This window comes from Elephantulus edwardii, unplaced genomic scaffold, assembly GCF_000299155.1.
Source record: "Elephantulus edwardii isolate Elephantulus edwardi_28Jun2011 unplaced genomic scaffold, EleEdw1.0 scaffold00299, whole genome shotgun sequence".
NCBI classification, from domain to species: Eukaryota; Metazoa; Chordata; class Mammalia; order Macroscelidea; family Macroscelididae; genus Elephantulus; species Elephantulus edwardii.
In genome coordinates this window covers 2,582,494-2,604,772 of record NW_006400049.1, presented here as the reverse complement: position 1 = coordinate 2,604,772, position 22,279 = coordinate 2,582,494, and the positions used below count along the sequence as shown (strand labels likewise).

General features: G+C 37.9%; 1 protein-coding gene across 1 annotated transcript in view; it reads left to right on the top strand.

The window, feature by feature from the left end:
- The window catches only part of YIPF7 (Yip1 domain family, member 7), a 73,813-nt gene that overhangs the window by 10,638 nt on the left and 40,896 nt on the right, over positions 1-22,279 (top strand). The window contains 1 exon segment of the mRNA XM_006900875.1: positions 14,925-15,032. Within this exon segment, the coding sequence (XP_006900937.1) occupies positions 14,925-15,032 (108 nt within the window).

The window sequence follows — 22,279 nt, the reverse complement described above, 5'->3', positions numbered from 1 at the left end:
CAATCGCACTGTCTCTGACACTCCCATCCCAATTATCCCAGTCACTGAATCAATCCACCTCATAGAGGGCCTTCCCCTCTTGTGCTGTCCCTCCACCCTCCCAAGCATGATGACCCTCTCCAAGGACACTCTCCTCACAACATGTCCAAATTATGTTAGATGGAGCCTCAGAATCCTTGCCTCCAAGGAGCCACCCGGTTTAACCCTTTCCAGGACAAATCTGTTTGTTTTCCTAGCAGTCCATGATATTCCCAATACTCTTCTCCAGCACCACAGCTCAAAGGCATCAATTCTCCTTCTATCCTCCTTGGTCATTGTCCAACTCTCTGATGCATAACAAGTGATTGTGAAGACCATGGCCTGTATCAGATGCACCTTAGTCTCCAGAGAGACACCATTGCTCTTCAATACTTTGGAGAGGTCCCTAACAGCAGACTTTCCCATGGCAATGCGCCTTTTAATTTCCTGGCTGCTGGTGCCAAGACTGTTGACTACAGAGCCAAGCAAACTAAAGCTGTGTACAATCTCAATCTCTTCACCATCCATCCTGATGCTGCCAATTGGTCCAGTGGTGAGAATCTTTGTAAAACCTTTAACATTTTAAAAATCAAAGGTGCTACTTTGAGAGCTATAGCACATTCAGCAAAAGCTATGGTATCCCATAGGCATGAAAATGCTAGATAATGAAACAGTAAGGCATATGAAGAATAGTATGAACTATGGGCAAAGAAAGTTGAATATACTGCAGATTTCCAGAGAACTAATAAGTCAATATTAGAAGAAATATTACCAGAATATTACTTAGACACAAATGTGTGGAGATTTCTACTCAATTACTTTGGTCATCCATGTTACCAGGAAAGAAAAATTACTAGAAAAGCACATCAATTTCGGTAAAGTAAAGGAAAAAAAAAAGATAAACCTTCTAAGGGATGCATTCACACCTAGCCACAATAATGGACTAAAAAATAACAGTGATTGTGAAACTGGTACAGGAGCCAATGTTTCATTCTGTATTATTACACAGTTGTCATGGGTTGGAGCCACTGGACAGTGGCTATAAACAGTATTGTTATCATGTAAACCTGCATGAAAACTGTCTTAATAACAAAAATGTGGGTTATAGTTTTAAATTTGCACCAGTTTAGTTAGCAGCAGAGAACTTAATCAATGCACCACCAGGGTCTCTGTGTGTGGAAGTGGGAGTGTTGTTGGCCAATGCCATAGATGCTGCTGTCGTTAAGTGCCATCAAGTTGCCTACGATAAGAAAGCATTTTTTGGCATTTCTGTCATATTTGTATATGAGATCTATATTCTAATAATAAGAAAGGATACAAATAGGCTTAAAGCTAAAATATGAGTTAATCAATCTTTTTATTAAAACTTCTTATGTATCACTGCATAAAAATTCAAAATTATATCAGCCATAATTTCTTCTGCAATGAAAGGTAGTTCACTGCCATAATTATAACCCTTTTATGAAAACATTGCCATTTCATAGCCTATGAAATGGCATCATTTTTAAGATTTTTTCCAAAGTATTCCAAGTTTAATTTGGATGTTCTATTACGCTAAGTGGGTGAAAGAAGTTAAGTCAATATGAAACAATAGAGAATATAATTATACAGAATTGTCAATGCAAACTTTCTGTTTAATTATGTACATGCATATATTTATACACATAAGTATATTCATTTGGTGATAGGAACTCATTACAAGTTATGATGTACACTTTTAATCTAATTTGGAACATTTACTCGTGTTGCCTAAAAAACTCTGCTTGAGTTTGGCTCTTTAACATAAATCATTTCTATTTTCTTTCAAAAATCTGTTCTTAGGAAACACTGTGGCAAAGCAAGAAAATAACACGTTGAATAGAAAGCAAGTTTCTTTACTGAAAATTTGACACCTATGGGTTAAAATGGTTTCCCGTCATTGGCTTTGGCTTTCTCCACATGGTTGAGTGGTTGCTGTTAGGTGCCATCGAGTAGAGTACAACTCATAGTAACATTATAAACAGCAGAACTGAACCCTGTCCTATCCAGTGTCATCCTCATCATCTCTGACATAATTGAGTCCATTGCTTCAGTCATTGTGTCAATCTGTCTCACTGAGGGTCTGCTGGGTAGGACTATACAAATGTGATATGTTTGTGGGCTAGGTAAGGGAACTGGATAGTTTCCTAATAATGCAAATGTACCTTTGAATTTGTGTTATTATGTGCCATCAAGGCAGAACCATCTCTTAGCAGACCTGTGGGAAGTTGTCAGAGGCAGTAAACCACCCAGGAGTTGATGACTTACCTTTCCCTAGTGGAACAGCTGTTGGGTTTAAACTATATACCCAGATGTTGGCAGCACAATTCCTTACCACTAAGGAACTTTATTTATTTTTATTTTTCATGATGGATGCAGAGAAGATCCAACAGCTTCATCTTGCTTGGATCCACAATTAACACCCATGGTACCAGCCTTCAGGAAAAAAGGAGATGCATTGCACTGGGAAAATCTGTAATTAGGAACCTCTCTGAATTATTGAGGAGTAATGATGTCAGTTTGAGGAATAAGGTGAGTCTAATTCAGACCACAGTTTTTCCGAATACTTGGTGTGCATCTGAGAGCTGGACAATGAATATGGATGACAGGAAAAGAATTGATGCCTTTGAGCTGTGGTGTTGGAGAAGAGCACTGGACATCCCATGGATGGCCAAGAGAACAAACATATACCTTTTAGAAAGAGTGCAGCCAGGCTATTTTTTGGAGGCAAGAATGATATGGCTCTGCCTCACATATTTTAGACATGTTCAGTCTTGACAACTTCAGTCTTTCCATCACTAATATTAATATTAATTGAGCAAGTATTTTAAAAAAATTATTTCCTTTAGTCATAATTTCATTTTCAGAAGTTACTGATATAAGTTCATAAATAAATTAACAACCACAGTATTAAGCTTAAAACACAGAGAGTAACTAAAAGCACTTATTGAAAAAAAATCAAAGTACTAATGAAAGAAGATCAAACACTAAATCCTATAGTATGAATCATACTTCAATATCAAGAAAATAGGAACTCTTACAAGTGGACCAGTAGACAGTATCATGGTAGACAGAGCAAAGACTGAAGTAGCCAATGATTTTATTTTATTTAAACCCACAATCAGTATCCAAAATAACAGCAGTCAAGAAATGAAAAGACGTTTCAATTGAGCAAATTTGCTGTCATGTTATTCGAAGGGATCAGCCTTTGGATAAAAGACATTATGCAGGAAAATAAAGGGTCATCAAAAGAAGAAAAACCTTCAGTTATATTGATTAGCACAGTGATTACAACAAAAGGCTTGAGCATGGTAGAGCTCAGGAGGAGGGCTCATTTTATTAATAGTTGTTGTTAACTTGATAGCATCTATCCACAGCAGTAACAACGACATTACTTACACACCAACACAACTGAACCAATAAGCAACATTATGATAAATTGAGTAAAGACTGCAATTCTCAGGGATTTCATTTCCTTTGATCCACAATTAACATCCACAGCAAAAGCAGTCAGGAAATCTAATGGCATACTGCAGTGGCCAAATATTCTACAAAAATCTTCTCAAAGTGTTGCAAAACAAAGATGTAATCTTGAGGACTAAGATGTGCCTATTTCAAATCATGATATTTTCATTAGGCTCTTATTTATGAGCACTGACATGAACTTTCACCATCTTTGCCTTTAAGGATCACCTTTGTTGCACATATTTCATTTCACATACTGTGGATTATATTGTCAGAAGGGGCCAGTCCTTTGAAAAATAGTTTATGCTGGGAATGGTGGAGAGTCAGAGAGAAAGAACCTTTAAAAGGTGGATTTACACAGTGACTATCGCAATGGAGCCACCATGGCAGATATCCTGAAGATGGGACAGGATGGATCAAGGTTCAGATATCTTGTCCGTACGGTCACAATGAGTCATAGTTGACTCAATGGCACCTAACCACAAAAAGAACTTATTTTTGTGAAAGTTGGAAAAATGAAAAGAAAAAAAATCTACACCAAAAAAACCCTGAGAGATATTAAAATGATGGCGCTGGTGAAGAGTATTGAATATACTGTGAATTAACAGAAGAATAATCAAAACTGTCTTAGAAGAAGTACAGTACAGATACTACTTAGAATGAGGAACTCTGTATATATTATCATGTTATCAAGTGGAGCAAGTTCTTGGGTAATGACACTTTGTTGATTTTATTTTATTAATTTTAATGAGCATCTGCAGAGATTTTGGATTTCCATTCATTCATTGTTGCACTTTTCTCCCTGCATACTCCCACACCGACTCTTCTCTTTGAAAAGTTGTTGTTGTTGTTATGTGCCATCGAGTCACTTGCGACTCATACAAGAGCTCTAAATGCTGTTCTATCCTGTGCCAACCTAGCCATCTCAAACGCACTTATTCCCACGGCTCCAGTCACAGAATCGATCCATCTCACCAAAGGTCTGCCTCTCCTTCGCTTCCCCTTCACTCTGCCAAACATGATGTCCCTTTCCAAGGACCAGTCCCTCCTTGCAACATGCCCAAAATATGTCAGACGAAGCTTCAGAATCCTTGACTCCAGGGAACACTCTGGCTTCACCCTCTCCAGGACAAACCTGTTTGTTCTCCTAGCAGTCCATGGTATATTCAACACTCTTCTCCAGCACCACAGCTCAAAGGCATCAATCCTCTTTCTATCAGCCCCATTCACTGTCCAACTCTCTGATGCATAGCACATAACTGCGAAGACTATAGCCCTGATCAGGCGCACCTTAGTCTCCAGCCTGACATCGTTGCTCTTCGGTACTCTTGAGAGGTCCCTCACAGTCGACTTTCCCAATGCAATTTGTCTCCTGATTTCCTGGCTGCTGTCACCAAGAGCGTTGACTGTGGAGCCAAGTAAATTAAAACTGTTAACTATCTCAATCTCCTCACCATCCATGCTGATGCTGCCAATTGGCCCAGTGGTTAGAATCTTTGTTTTCTTGACATTTAGCCTCAGTCCATCAAGGCTGTTGTCCTTGATCTTCTGCAGCAAGCGCCTCAGGTCCTCCTCAGTTTCAGCAAGCAGGGTTGTGTCATCTGCATAACGCAGGTTGTGGATGATTCTCCCACCAATCCTGACTCCACATTCCTCTTCATATAGCCCAACGTCTCGGACGATCTGTTCTGCATACAGATTGAAAAGATATGGAGACAGAATACATCCCTGATGGACCCCCTTCTTGATTTTGAACCATGTAGTGTCTCCTTGCTCTGTTCTGACGACTGCCTCCTGGTCCAAGTATAGGTTTCGCGTTAGCACAATCAAATGTTCTGGGATTCCTATTCTTCTCAGAGTTAGCCAAAAGTCCTTCATTGGTATACAATTCCCCCACACCCCTCCCCTCCTCCACCCCAAGTACACTCCACTATGCAACCTTCATTTTGACTCTTGTGATAACCATAATACCCTATCATATATCACTTTTACACTGTTCTCTCCCTCATATGTTTCAATGCAATATACATAATTTTTCCAGTTTTTCTCAGTCTTACCCTAACCCTGATGTCAGTCCCATTCTACAACAGTGGCACTATGCAATATTTGTCTTTTTGTGACTGAGCTATTTCAGTCAGCATAATATCCCCCTGGGTCACCCATTTTGAATAATATTACCATGAGTTCCTTGTTTTTCAATGCAGCATAGTATTCCATCGTGCGAATATACCACATCTTCTCTATCCATTCATTTGTTGATGGGCACTTAGGTTGTTTCCAAACCCTTGCTATTGTGAACAAAGCCGTGATAAATATGGGTGTGCTTATATCTGCTTGGATGTCAGTTATGGTCTCTTGAGGGTATATTCCGAGTAGTGGAATTGCTGGGTCTGGATCAAATGGTATCTCTATTTGCAGCTTTTTGAGAAAGTGCCACACCACTTTCTACAGTGGTTGCACCATTTTACACTTCCACCAACAGTGAATAAGGGTTCCAGTTTCTTCACAACCTCACCAGCATTTGTTGCTTGCTATTCTGTTAAATTTTGCTATTCTTACTGGGGTGAGATGTTATCTCATAGTTGTTTTGATTTGCATCTCTCTCAGAGCTAGGGATTTTGAACATTTCTTCATGTGCTTGTTTGCCATCTGAATGTCTTCTTTGGTGAAATGTTGTTAATATATTGTGCCCATTTTTCAATTGGATTATTTACCTTTATCTTGTGATGGTGCTCTAGTATTTTATAAATTCTAGATATAAGTCACTTACCTGACATGTCATCCCCAAATTCTTTTTCCCAGTCTGTGGCTTCCCTTTTTACCTTTTGGAGAAGTTTTTGGATGTGTATAAGCATTTGATTCTTAAAAGGTCCCATTCATCTATTTTATCCTCTCCAGGTTGTAGATTTTCCAGGATACTTGGAAGACTGCCTATGTTGTGGATTAGGACTACTAGAGTTCTTCCAAGCTTTTCTTTAATGAAGCTTATAGTCCTTGGTTCTAGTCCTAGGTCCATGATCCACCTTGAGTTGGTTTTTGTGTATGGAGTGAGGTGTGGATTTTGCTTGAGTCTTCTGCAGGTATTTTTCCAATTTTGCCAATACCATTTGTTTAAAAGGCTGTTGTTTCCCCACTTAACTGATTTCATCTCCTTGTCAAAAATCAGTTGACCATAGGTAGATGGGCTGATTTCTGAGTTCTCAGTTCTATTCAATTGATCTATATGTCTGTCATTGTGCCAGTACCAAGCTATCTTAACCACCACAGCAGTGTAGTATGATTTGAAACCAGGGAGTGTGATGCCTCCTAACTTTTTTCTATTTTTAAGGGACACTATGTTTTGTAGTGAGTTAGCAAAAAAGAGGAAGACCCTCAATGTGATAGATTAGCACAGAGGCTGCAGCCATGGAAAAGATAGTGTAGGACCAGACAGTATTTCCTTACAGTGTTAATACTGTTCTATGAGTTGCAATCAACTTTATGGAAACTAATAATAACAATATTATGGTGGCTGCTAGCTGAAATATTGCTTATTGGAACCCACCATTTGCTCTCAGAGAGAAAAATGTGACAGTATGCTTCAGTAAAGGTTACTACCTTTTCAGTCTGTGCTGTCCTATCCAGGATCTATTCTGTTGTAACATTTTCTTGGGAATGAGAACAAAATAGAGGACAAAAATTGTAACAAAATAATGGTGATACAGCAGAATGGAGACTTTTTTAGTAATAAAATTATTAGCACATACAAACAAAATATTGCTGAAGATTACCCCCAAACAGCTAGAATGGTCATTAAATGGGGTTTAGAAGATGCTGTGGCATCAAGGATATAATTACTGATGTTACATGAATGCTGGCTAAAAGCAGAGAATATCTGCTATGCAAAGGCATTTGACTGTGTGGATCATAACAAACAATGACTAACATTGAGAAGAATGGGAATCCTAGGACATTAAATTGTGCTTATATAAAAAAAAATACCTTGACTAAGAAATTTTGTCTAAATGGGCCTATTCAGTCTGTATGAGGAGCAAATGATTCTTGAAGCTGAATCCTCTGAAAAGGATTACAATATCAAGATCAGAGAAGAGTAGTAAACAACCTCCACTAAGCTCATGACATAACGTTGCTTGTTGAAAGTGAGGAGGACTTCAAATGCTTGCTGCATAAAATCAGTGAGTACGACTTTTAATATGGATTACAACTCAACCTCAAGAAAAAAAAATCCTCACCACTGGGCCACATCATGCCAATAGGCCAATAGGTAACATCATGATAGATAAAGATTGAAATTGTCAATGATTTCATCTTACTCGAACCAACAGTCAACATTTTTGGTACCATCAGTCAGAAGACCAGGAGGTGTATTCCACTGAGCAAGTGTTTTTCCATTCCCAAGAAATGAGGTCCAACAGAATTTGCATTCAAATTTTATAAATTAGTAGAAAAAAGAGAATATGCTCCATTAAAATAATAATAATATAATTAATAGCATATGCAGAAAATACTGAGGAAGTGCAAGAAAATATCTCCCTCTTCCACTCATCAAGTGGACCCAGGTGGCCACCATGAGTTGAGCTTATTTGCCAGCTTTCTTTTTTTTTATATTTAGGAGATATAAAAATATATATATTTAGGAGATTTTTTCCCCTATAATTATATTTTATTAATTTTCATAAACATTTACAGAGATTTTGGGTTTCCATTCATTCGTTGTTGCACTATTCTCTTCACCCCCCTCCCAGTCTGCTCCCGTCCAAATGCCACAGTGCTTGTCAAAGCCAGCTCTGATTAATTTTCTTTGTCAGTGTGTCCCTTGCCATTCCCTATCACTCCTCCCTGAGAGAGACTTCACCCTGAGTCATAAGGAAAAGGGGATGGCGTATTCTCCTAGCTACTTCCTGCTGAAAAGGGACACTGTGGGCTCCAGGGTGAAGATCCTCCCTCACCACTCCAAAGGGCCCCCTTGGCAGTAGGAAACACATAGACTATTATGGAGATTGACCTTGGAATTTAGATGCACTCCCATTGACCGTGCTTGGCCGTACATGTTCACATTCTTGAAGATGCATCATGGGGGTGTTGCAACCCAGAAGACACAAATTTGACCAACAAGTTATAAGTACATGAGTCCAAAAATTATGGAAAAGTAAAAGAAAATATTCCTTCATTGTTTTACAAACCCTCCCCCAGGTCCCCTCCACCATGCAGCCCTCGCTCCAGTCTCCTGCGATGACAGAAATACCCAGTTACACATCTCTCCCAAACAGTTTTCTCCCTCCTCTGTTTCAGTGCAGCATACACTATTGAACCCATCCTACTCAGTCTCTCCCCAACCCCAAGGACAGTCCCACTCTACAACAGTGACACCATGCAACATTTGTCCTCCTGTGACTGGGATATTCCACTCAGCATAATGTTCTCCAGAGTCAACCATTTTGAACAATACTGCATGAGTTCCTTGCTCTTCAATGCAGCATAGTATTCCATTGTGCGAATATACCACAGCTTCTCCAGCCATTCATTTGTTGATGGGCACTTAGGTTGTTTCCAACTCCTTGCTATTGTGAACAAAGCTGCAATAAACATGGGTGTGCATATATCTGCTTGGATGTCAGCTATGGTCTCTTCAGGGTATATTCCCAGTAGTGGGATTGCTGGTTCAAATGGTATCTGTATTTGCAACTTTTTGAGAAAGCGCCATACTGCTTTCCACAGGGGTTGCACCATTTTACACTCCCACCAACAGTGAATCAGGGAGATATTTTTTAATTTTTTTATTCTATTTTTTTAAATTTAGGTTAATTACTTTGCATTTCAATGAACATCTACAGAGATTTTGGGATTCCATTCATTCATTGTTGCACCCTTCTCCCCGCACAAACCCCTCCCCCCTCCCCGCCTGCTCCTCTCCTTTAAAAGCAAAAGAAAAACTCCCTCATTGGTACACAATCCCCCCCTGCACCTCCCCAAACTCCACCCCCCTACCCCTAAATATAATCCACTCTGCAACCCTCATTGCAAACTCCTACGATAAAAATAATGCCCTAAAATATAATACTTTTAGACTATTCGCTGGCATTTGGGTGGAAGTAAGACTGAGAAGTCTATGGGGGAGAGAATAGCCAGCTTTCTTTAACTTGAAAGTTTTAGCCTAAAGGCTAAAGGTCATCATTTCACACCTAAATAAAATTAAAATAACAATCTCTACAACTGGACCAGTAGGTAACATCATGATAAATGGGGAAAATATTAAAATAATCAAGAATTTAATTTTATGTGGATCCACAATCAATACCCACAGAGTGGAATTGAAATACTGTGTTACACTGGGCACTTTCAAAAAAGAGCTCCTTAAAGTGTGTTATTGGATGATGAGAAGGGAGTCAACTCAAACAACATGCTATGCTGAGGCTACAGATAATCTAACAAACTGACTTATTTCTGTACTCTATCAAATGATAGGTCTGATGATATAATATGTTTACTTGCAATGAATAGTGATGATTTAGGAAATGGGTCAGACCTGGCCCTTCATGTGAGATGTACTACCCAGAATTGGTTTGGGCTCTGTTGGAGAAATACAAAGCATGGGAAAAGTTAGAGGCATATTGAAAGTAGTTTTCCTAAAGTTGTATATTAAAATGTAATAGCTTAGAATTGGATAAAGTTGAATCCTTTTTCTTTCTACTGCTGAGATCTCAATGTTAAGAACATGTCCCATATCTTGGTTTTTATTGTATAGTATTAGGAAATCCTGACTAGTTTGTCTTAAAGAGTATGAAGTGGAAGGGGCCAAAAGTGTTTTCCTTTGTATTTCTTGTCTCAAACAGAGGATTTTACCTTATAGATTACTGGAATATGTATACAAAGAAAATTAGTTTTTAAGATCAAATTATATACACAGTTCACTATGTTTGTAAACCTTCACAAGTGATACAAGATACCGTAATTTGGCTTTGGGCAGACTTTTTTTTTAATCTGTAACATCTGTTTAGAGTGTCAGAGTACATATTTAGAAAGTTATTTATAGCCAGGACTTCATACTTCACCTTTTCACTAATTTGTTTTAACTTTCTCAAGAAAAACTACATTTGTTGGAGAATATTTTCACAGAAAGTAACATAGAGGTATGTGTCTTTTGTCTAAAAGACTTGATATTTTGGCAAAATAAGAAGCTGGTTTATAAAAGGATTCTAATAGCAATTTCTCCATTACATAAGGCTTTGCATGCTATGAAAATTTACTGTATTCTCAAGGGGAATTACTTTCTATGCTTTATTTTCAGGAACTGGGAAAGTCAGACTATTAAATTTTAACCTGTTTAAATAAGTTGTTGAAAGATTTATCACTCTCTAACTCCAGATCTTAGTTTACATAATTTATAGCTGCTTTTATACACATTACTAATGAAAAAAACCCTTTATTTATTAAATCAGATGCCTGAATCACTGCATCTAATTTTAGAAAAGCTTTCTGTAATTTTACTGAGCCGAACAAATTTGATATATTTGACAATTGTTACTTGACTGTTTTTGATTAATGAAACTAGCTATAAAAGTTAAAGCTGTTTATATAATGTAATGTGAAATTTATTGCAGGTAGTATTCCATAGATTACTATAATTACATGGATTATTCCTAGTGATTTTAAAACTTGCTTGTTTGTAATAAAAAAGTTTTTCAAGGAAAAGTAAAGACTAAAACTTGAAGTTATATAACATCTAATTGAACAATTCTCAACTCTATTCTTTGTCTTCAAAGACTCACGATTATCATACTAATACCTTCTTCCGTCTCTTTCTGCCAAATGTTTCTTCTTCCCTTTGGTGTTCCTAGTTGTAAGATCTTCTTAAGAATTGTATATTCTTCTCCACTCCCTGTTGCTGTCAGTTGCCTTTGGGTCAGAACTGACTCATGGCTGCCTTAAGAATAATGTGAGGAAACGAAAGAAACATTATGTAACCAGTTGCTTACATAAGAAAATGTTTCTGGATTTTGTTTAAACCCCATGCTTGAATTCATTTGTTGTCCTTGGCTTTACAGTCAATCTTACTGAGGTCTCTCCCTCTCTCTCTCTCCCTCTCCCGCTTTCTTTCCCCCCTCCCCCTCCCCCTCTTTCTCCTTTTCTTTCTTGATACTCTATCAAACATAAGGCCCTTTTCTAGCCATCAGTCTTTCCTGATAACATGTGAGTCTCCTCACTCGAGCTTTGAAACTGTAACAAATGTGTAGAAAGACTATTAGTTTGCCAATATTGAGCCTTGTACTTTCCCGACACAGCAATACGCTTTGATTTAGAATCTATGACAAGATAAAAAAAAGCAAATGTGCCACATTTTAGGAGTTGTAAAAGAGAACGGAGAGTTTCGTTTACAACGTTTTAAGTCATGGCGGTTGTGCAATAGTTAAGCGCTTGGCTGTTAACCTGAAGGTTAGTGATTCAATTTAGCCAATGGCTTCATAGGAGAAGGACCATCTCCTCTCTCCTAGGTTACAATTGTTGTTGGGTATCGCCATTGAGTGGGAACCAACTCAAAACAGACTCTTAAGCAGATTTTCAGAGGCAGTAAATCACATAAGAAGGGATTGTCCATACTTTTCCCCACAAATCAGCTGATAAGTTTGAACCTTGACTCTTTGGGCTGGTAATGCTCTAATAGCCTAGTTGTAAGAAGTTGAGCTGCAATCCCAAGGGCGCATGATCCACCAGATGCTTTACAGGAGAAGGATGGGCTATTATCTGTGCTATTTATTGGCTCAGAAAACCATCTAGAGGGTTAGCTATGAGTAGATTTCCATGGTACAAAGCAACAACAACAAGAAGCCACCAAAGCTCTCTCTACATTACAATAAAAAAACAGTAATCTATATTGTAATCTAGAATACAATGTAGAGTGTTTCCTCTCTCACAATGGGATCTATGAATAAAAAAAAAATCAGATGACAGCATCTAACAAATGTTGTTACACATTTTTTTTAATTGTGACAGATAACAGTTGTGTCAGCAACATTTTGAAACCTTAGAAAAAAAATCAAACTTAAATACAGTTATTAGTCATTTGCTTTCTGGTTTTGCCAGAGAGAATATACGGAAGGTTTAAAGGGAGCAACTGAACTTGCTTAAAGAATTTTTTTTCTTTTGATCATCAGTTTCCCTCTCTTTTTTAAAATATTTTTTTCATTGTTGAACATTTCCCCACCCCCTGAAATGTACCTCTTGTTCCAGATTGTTGTCGTACATATAATGCCTAGTCATACATTCCTTTCAGATAATTCTTCTCCTCATCTGTTTTAATGCAGTGTTCATTATTTATCCATTCTTCCCATTATCTCCCCAACCTCCCCATTTCGCCCATTTTATAACAGTGGTTTTTGACTGAGATATTTCACTCAGCATAACATCTTCCAGGCTCCCACATGTTGTGTGTAATGTTTTACAAGTTCATTGTTTTTCAATGCTGCATAATATTCCATTCTGTAAATATATTAGGTTGCTTCCATCTCTTTGCTATTGTGAATAATGCAGCAATAAACAAATGCTGGTGAGGCTGTGAAGAGATTGGAATTCTTATTCACTGCTGGTGGAAATGTAAAATAGTACAGCCACTATAAAAAAGTGGTCTGGTTCTTTTTAAAAAAGTTGGAAATAGAAATACTATTTGACCCAGCAATTCCACTATTAAAAATATACCCTAAAGAAATTCTTCAATCTTAAACTCCTGAGAATAAAGCATTTGAAGACTATTAGTTATTTCAGACCAAATAATGCTATTTCAGTCAAGATCATTTTCATGCAGCTCTGTTGTTGTAGTTGTTACGTGCCATCAAGTCACTTTTGGCTCATCGCGACCTTATGTCCAACAACACTAAACCCTGCTCTATCCTGTGCCAATCTTATTGTCCTGACACACCTACCTCCATTATCCCAGTCACTGAATCAATCCATTTCATTAAGGGTCTTCCTCTCCTGCACTGTTCCTCCACCCTCCAACGCGTAATGTCCCTTTCCAAGGACTGGTCCCTCCTTGCAACATGCCCAGAATATGTCAGATGAAACTTCAGAATCTTTGCCTCCAAGAAGCAGCTTTGTCTCACTCTTTCTAGGATGAGCCTAGAAGTTCTCCTAGAAGTCTATGGTATATTCAGTATTCTTCTCTAGCACCACAGCTCAAAGGCATCAATTCTCTTTCTATTATCCCTAGTCATTGTCCAGATTTCTGATATATAGCAAGTAATTACAAAGAACATGGACCGGATCAGATGCACCTTAGTCTCCAGACTGACATTGTTGCTCTTCAGTACTTTGGAGAGATCTCTGACAGCAGACTTTCCCAATGCATTTCAACTTTTAATTTCATGGATGCTAGCATCAAGAGTGTTGATTGTGGAGCCAAGCAAGCTGAAGCTGTTAACAATCTCAATCTCTTTACCATCTGTCATGAACAGGGCTAATTGGCCCAGTGGTGAGAATCTTTGTTTTCTTAATCCTGAACTTCAATTCATATTGACGGTTGCAGTCCTTGACCTTCTGCAACAAGCACATCAGATCCCCCTCAGTTTAAGCAACCAGAGCTGTGTCATTTTCATAACATAGATTGTTGATGATTCTTCCTCCAATCCTGATGCCACATTTCTCCTCATAGAGTCCAGCCTCCCGGATGATCTGTTCTGCATATAGGTTGGAAAGATATGGAGATAGGACACATCCCTAGAGTATTTTCTGCCCAATTTTGAACCATGCATTGTTTTCTTGCTCTGTTCTGATGATTGGCTCCTGGTCAAGTATAGGTTTCACATAAGCACAATCAAGTGCTCTGGGATTCCCATTCTTCAGAGTTAGCTACAGGTTTTTGTGATCCACATAGTCAAATATCTTTGCATTGTCAATGAAACACAGATAGACATTCCTCTGGTACTCCCTGCTTTCAGCCAAGATTCATCTAACATTAGCTATAATATCCCTAGCACCATGGCCTCGTCTAAACACAAACTGCACTTCTGGTAGTTATCTGTGAATGTACCATTCCAGTTGTTTTGGGATAATTTTCAGCAGAATCTTGATATTGTTCTATAATTTCCGCACGCTGTTGGATCACCTGTTTTTGGAATGGGAACAAATATAGATCTCTTCTAGTCAGTTGGCAGGTGATTGTCCTCCAGAATTCTTGGCTCAATTGGTGAGAACATCCAGAGCAGCATCTGCTTGTTGAAATATGTCAAATATTAGCAATACTAGTTAAAAAAATGCATGTTTAAGTGATTTTCTAATCTATATTTGCACCTTGCCCCCATACTTAATGTCCCTTTTCCCTAATAGGAATCTGGGTAAAACCATATCACTAATGAATCTTTGTAAATATCTCAAAGGTCATTTTTAAACTCATAATTTAAGTAAAAAAATACTCCTTTTTCCCCCCCCAGGATGGAACAATTTGAGTCTGATTTTTATCAATCTAACTATACCATTGATAATCAGGATCAGAGTTGCCATGATTCTCATGCCTACCATTTTGTTTATGGATCTGAAAAGTAAGTACTTTTACTGAGAAGATATACTCTCATTTTAGGACGTCATAATAACATGTCATTAATTTAGTGAGGATTTACTTGAGGGGATGTAAAAATTCTCTCTAGTATACTTTGTTGAGACACCTAAGAAGAAATGTCAGGAAGGCTGTAGACTTTAACTCAGTTATCTATGCCCACTCTTTGTCATTTCAAGATCATTCACAGGATAATGGCATATTTTTTCCTCTTTTCAAAATACCACTCGTCAGGGAGGTTGTGTGCAGACACTGAACCTTCTACCTAATTACTTTCTAGGACACCACTTGAGAAGTATATACATATATACATGAAGAGAGCTTGTCTTGGCCTCAAGGATTAGAAAAGGTTCTAAAAACACAAATATAAAAAAAGATATCTATGATGCTGTCTTCATAAACACACTAGTGAAGTAAGTACTTAAAAGACTAAAGGATGCCTGGTCCAGGCCATAGTCTTTGCAATTACTTGCTATGGATAAGAGAACTGGACAATGACTTAAGATGATAGAATAGAAATTGATGCCTTTGAGTTGTGGCACTAGAGAAGAGTATTAGATATACGATAATGGACTGCTAAGAGAACAAACATGTATTCTCTGGAGAAGGTTAAACCAGGATGCTCCTTGATGACAAGGATTTTGAAGCATTCTGGTTTAGTCTTTTAAGTGAAATAGTTGCTTTTCCATATTCTTGAGAAGTCCCCAACAGCAGATTTTCCCAGTGCAATTCATTATTTGGTTTCCTGTGCTGACACCCAGAGTGTTGATTGTGGGGCTATGCAAACTGAAGCTGTTAACAATCTCAATCTCTTCACTATTGATCATGGCACTGCCAACTGCCCCAGTAGGAGAATCTTTGATTTCTTGATGTTAAACTTCAATCCATATTAAGGCTACCATCCTTGACTTTCTGCAGGTCCTCTTTCCTCAGTTTTGGCAAGAAAGATTGTGACATCTGCATAACACAGGTTGTTACTGAGTCTACCTCCAATCCTGATGCCACAATCCTTCTCATAGAGCCGAGCTTCCCAGATGATCTGTTCTATAGATCCTGGATGAAATATACATATGAGAGTCAAATTATAATACGCATTTTATTAAATAGAGGCTATTAATAATAATAATATTAGTTCATATAATCATAATCTGGAATATTTTAAGTAAACTAGGGCATGTTCTCCCTATATCATATCAGTGGATCAAATTGTTATAACTTTGTAGCAAATGGGAGCTTTAGTGGCCTAATGAGTTAGGAGTTATGTTGCCACCCCAAAGACATGGAATTCTAATCCATCTGCTCCACAATTCACATGTTCCTGTTTTGAAGAAGAAAGAAGATACATCTCCTCCTGCGTGATTATGGCCTTTGAAAAGCCATGGGAAGGTCAGCGATGTGTTGGTTCTGGCTCCACGGCAATGAGTTGAATTTTTTTATAGCATATACATAAAATTTATTCATTATTAATGCTTATTTATAATATTAAGAATAAGTTTGAAGCATTGAACATCAATGATTGAAGACCATATGCTTTAGTTTACGTAAAAAGATCCAGTCGTGATTATTTGTCATAATATTATTACTCATGTGTAAGTTCAAATTAAAGCTGAAGAAAATTAGAACAAGTCCATGAGAGAGAACCAAAATATGATCCTAAGTCTATCCTACTTGAATTTAAAAATCATTGTAGGAATAGGTTTGAAGCATTGGACATCAATGATTGACGATTAGAGAAGCTGTAGAAAAACATTAAGATACAATCAATGAAGAGAGCAAAAGGGAATAACAAAGACAGGAGTGAAAGGAAAACTACATGGAGAACACAAGAGACTGAAAATTGTGCTACAGCATCAAGTAGTCCAAACAAAGGGAAGAGATGCTACAGTAAAGGAACTGAACAAAAGATTTCAAAGGGCAGCTCAAGAAGGAAAAAGAACAAACACTACATGACATCATTGTTATAAAACAGGACTGACATGAGAATTAGAAGGAAACTAGGAAAAGGGGATAAATAAGGAACATTTCATTGGAATAGACAAAAGGAAGGCAGTTTAGTATTTTCTCAGAAAGCTGAACATAAAAATTCCATATGTCCCAGCTATTCCACTGTGTGGAATATAACTGAAAAAATTAGAACTGAGACACAGAGACTTGTATACTTTTGTTCACAGCAGGCTTATTCACCATCAAAAGAACATGAAAATAGCCCAAATGTTCAATCACAATCAAATGGATTGAGAAAATATGGTACATTCACATGAGGGAATACTACACAGCATGCAGGAGCAATAATTTTATAAATCACTATCTAACTTGGGAGGGACTGAAGAGCATTATGCTACATGAATTAACTCAGTCCCATAAGGACAAATAGTGTATAAGATCATTATTGTAGAACTTGTATGAAAATCCAAGGTGGGGGGGAGCAGAAAGTTGAGGATCACCATAGAAAGGTGAGGGTTACTTACAGGGTGGAGGGAGCATGGGTAAAGAAAATGGGAAATGGGAAATGGGAAAAATCCAGTGTGAAAAAACAATGTATACTAACTTTGTAAGTAAACAGTATAAAATAAAAATGTTATTTAGAAAAAAAAGTAATATATGATCAGGCATTATTTGTATGACAACAGTTCAGTATAAGAGGTGCGTAGCAAAGTGGACTGGGGAAGGAGTGGGCAGGAGGGAGGAAATTATACAACAATGAAAGAATATTTTGTTTATAAAAAAAGAATTGAACTAGGGGGTTAGGAAGATAAATGTGCAACAATGAATGAATGAAAATCCAACTTTTGTGTAAATATTTCCTAAAATCACAGCTAAAAAAAAAATAAATGAAAGAAGTCAAAGCAGAGTATTATAATGGAATGTCTAGGGAGCTAAAATTGGATAATAAAAAGGGAAGAACTTGCCTGGCATTTCCCAACCTGAAAGTTAAACTTAAATACAAATTCAAACCCTGACTTGCAATACTAAGAGATATGGGCAAAATCCTAAATGACTAAGGGAGCATCAAAAGATGATGGTGAGAATACACAGAATAAAAATGATGTACATGGAAAAATTTCAGCAAGTACTATATGAACAGATACAAAGTGAAGGAAAGAAGAAATTCAATCTGAACTGAAGGCATTGACAAGAAAAAAGGCCCCAGGAATCGATGTGATATAAATGACATATTTCAGATAACAGACACAGCCCTGGACATGTTCATCAGTCTATGCCAGGAAACTTGAAGGACAGCTGCCTACCTGACTCACTGGAAAATATCCATATTTGTCCTCATTACAACAGAATGGGGAAATTATTGAACAATATCATAATATCACATACAAGCAAAATACTGTGAGCAATCATGTAAAAAATGGCTAGAACAGTATAGAGATAGGAAATGGTTATACTTTCAAGCTGGATTTAGAAGAGGCCATGGCACCAGGGATATCATTGCTGATGTCAGATGGAACCTGGTTGAAGTAATAAAAGTCAGAAGAATGTCTATTTGTGTTTTATTGTCTATGCAAAGACATTTGACTATGTGGATCATAACAAATTATAACTAACATTGACAAGAATGAGAATCTCAAAGTATTTAATTTTGCCCATATGAAACTTGTACCTAGGCCAAGAGGCTGTTGTGTGAATAGAGCATGGGAACACTGCATGGTTTAAAATTAAGGAAGGTATATGTTGGGGATATATCCTCCCTCTGTACTCATTCAGTCTGTGTGGTGAACAAATTATTGAAGAAGTTTGAATCTGTGAAGAAGAATATGACATAGAAATAGAGGAAGACTCATTAATAACCTGTGTTATGCACATGACACACACTGCTTTGCCAAAACTGAGAAGGATTTGAAACACTTGCTGCAGCTGATGAAAGAATTTAGCCTTCGATATGAATTGCATCTCAGGGTCAAGAAAACAAAAAATTCTCACCACTGAATTCATAAGCAATATCATTCATGATAGATGAAGAAAAGACTGAAACTGTCAATGACTTCATTTAACTTAGATCTACAATCAGTATACTTGATACCAGAATTCAAGAGATCAGGAGACATACTGGGAAAGTCTGCGGTCAGGGACCTCTCTAAAATATTGAGGAACAATGATGTTAGTTTGAGGACTAAGGTACGTCTGATTCAGTCCATGATCTTTTCAATCATTTGCTTTGCACCTGCGAGCTGGACAATGAACAGCGAAGGTGGAAGAAAAAGTGATACTTTTGAGCTGTAGTGTTAAAGAAGAGTACTGAATATCTCATGGACTGTGAAAAGAACAAACAGATCTGTCTTGGAGACAGTGCAGGTGCAGTGCTCAGTGGAAGCAAAGATACAAAATTTGATATCATATACTCTGGAGATGTTGCTAGGAGAGACTATTTTTTGGAGAGGGATATGATGCTTGAGAAAGTTTAGGGTTGGTGAAAGAGAAGAAGACCCCCAACCAGACAGATTGACACAGTGACTTCAGCAATGGACTCAATTATGCTGGAGATTGTGAGGATGACACAGAATAGGACCGAGTTCATAGGGTCACTCTGGGTCCTACTGGATTTGACAGTAACAATGATTATATAGTTTTAACTCAGATGAATACCTTAAAATCTCCAATAGAAGGAAGAAAATATAGAATAAATACAATAGGCAGTGGGAAATCTTTTATCCCAACTATACCTGAGAAAATTAGGGCACAGTTTTTATTGACTCCTGCAGACAAAGACTGATAGATATTGCATTTCACATGCTGCTTACAAGCTAGTTCTATGAAATCACTTTAGTGTGTGGGAAAGGGAAAGTAATGGTATACAATGCTTTTTAAGTTATCAAAGTAAATAAATTGGAATTTTACATCGTTCTTATCCATATTATTTTTTTTTCTCCAGCTTTAGGCAGAATAGCTAAGTAATCCTTTCAAGGAAAATTCTCAAAGTATGCATAAATTATAAATGCTTTTATTAAAAAGTAAAGGAGAGTGATAAGATTATAGAATAGGATCCATTGTAGAATCTAGCAAGAAGAAGAAAATGTTACCTCATTTATAATTAGGAAGACATTATCTAATGTTATTTACATAGTGTGCATTTAGGTTTACATGATGGTCATTCAAAATATACAGTTGACAATGAGTTATCTAATAGGATATTTTAGCTCTACTCTTCCCTTGTTTTATAGAATAGAACCATCTGCCTTGAACCTTCTGTTTCTTTTTCCCATTCTCTCCTCCAGATGGGATAAGCATTTGGGAAGCATCTGCAGTCTGCATTTTCAGACTAAAATGAGGAACATCCAATAAAAGATAGACAAAGCTTTTTCCTTAAGCAGAGATTCATAGGCCATAGCACTTCTCGTTCCCACCTATTTGTCCCAATTTTCCTTCTCCATTTGATGATGCATATCATCAATGCCCAGGAATCTAAATTATATAGATTAATATAACCAAATGAGGAAAACTCATGATTTATATGCTATCAGGCTGAGGCCCTTGTCTGCCTTAGATGCTTACCATTTAAATCCATGGCCTGATTTAGATGTGCTAACATTTAGGTTCTAATTCACAATGTACATATCAGGAATTAGTAAAATACATGTTAGCCTTGGTACTTTTTACTAGGTACATGAAACGTGGAGTCAAGTTAATGCACATGACACAATCTTGCTTGCTGAAAGTGAGGAGGACTTGAAGCACTTGTTGCAGAGGATCAAGGAATGCAGCCTTTAATTTGGATTGCATCTCAGTGTGAAGAAAACACAGATTCTTACCACTGGACCAATAGGCAATATCATGGTGGATAGAGAAGAGATTGACAGTGTCAACGATATCACCTTACTTCGATCCACAATTAACATCCTTGGTATGAGCAGTCAGGAAATAAGGAGATGTATATTGCAGTGGGAAAGTCAGCAGTTAGGGGCCTCTCCAAATTACTGAGGAATATGACTCTACAGTCAACACTCTTGACACCAGCATGCAGGAAATTAAAAGATGTATTGTGATGGGAAAGTCTGCTGTTAGGGATGGTCCAAAGTACTGAAGAACAATGGTGACACTATGGAGACTAAGGTGTGTCTGATACAGGCCATGGTCTTTGCAATCACTTGTTATGCGTCAAAGAGTTGGACAATGATTAGGGAGGATAGAAGGAGAATTGATGCCTTTGAGCTGTGGTACTGAAGAAGAGTATTGAATATACCATGGACTGCTAAGAAAACAAGTTCATCATGGAGAGGTTAAACCAGGCTGCTCCTTGCAGGCAAGGATTCTGAGGCTTTGTCTGCCAAATTTTGGACATGTTGTAAGGAGGGACCAGTCCTTGGAGAGGGACATCATGTTTGGGAGGGTGGAGGGATGGCACAGGAAGGGAAGACCCTTTATGAGGTGGATTGATTCAGTGACTGGAGTGATTGGGGTGGGTGTGTCGAAGACAGTGTGATTGGCACAGATAGAGCAGGTTTTAAGGATGTTGTACATAAGGTATCTCTGAGTCCCAAGCGACTCGACGGCACGTAACCACAGCAACAACAACAGTGATGCTAGTTTGAGGACTAAGGTGGTCTAATTCAGGCCATAATCTTTCTGATCACTTGCTACGCATCTGAGAGCTGGACAATGAGTAAGTATGACAGAAGAAGAATTGATGCCTTTGAGTTGTGGTATTGGAGAAGAGCACTGACCAGCCTCTGGAATGCCAAAAGAACAAATAAAAATATCTTGGAGAGGGTGCATCAATAGTGCTCTTTGGAGGCAAAGATGATCAAGTTTTGCCTCACATACTTCGGGCATGCTGCTAGGAGAGGCTATTCCTTTGAGAAGGACATGATTCTGGGAAGGGTGGATGGTCAGCCAAGGAGAGGAAGACCCTCAACCAGGTGGATTGACACAGGAACTGCAGCAATGGGCTTTAGTGTGTCAGGAAGTATGAAGAAGGCACAGGATAGGACAGGATTCAGATCCACTGTTCATAAGTTTGCTATGAGTCATACTAGACTCAATGGCACCTACAGGCAACAGTAATGGGGGAAAAAATTCTTGTTAATACACTGAATAGTATCAATTATACCCCGGATCGGAATAAGATTCTACAATCCTGGCAAAAGCAAAAGGCACAGGGATTTACAAAATAGCTATAAGCAATAAGCCAATCAATTTCTGGGTCTCACTCTCCCCAAGATGTTGTTGTTGTTGTTATGTGCCATCGAGTCACTTGCAACTCATAGAGACCCTATGTACAACAGC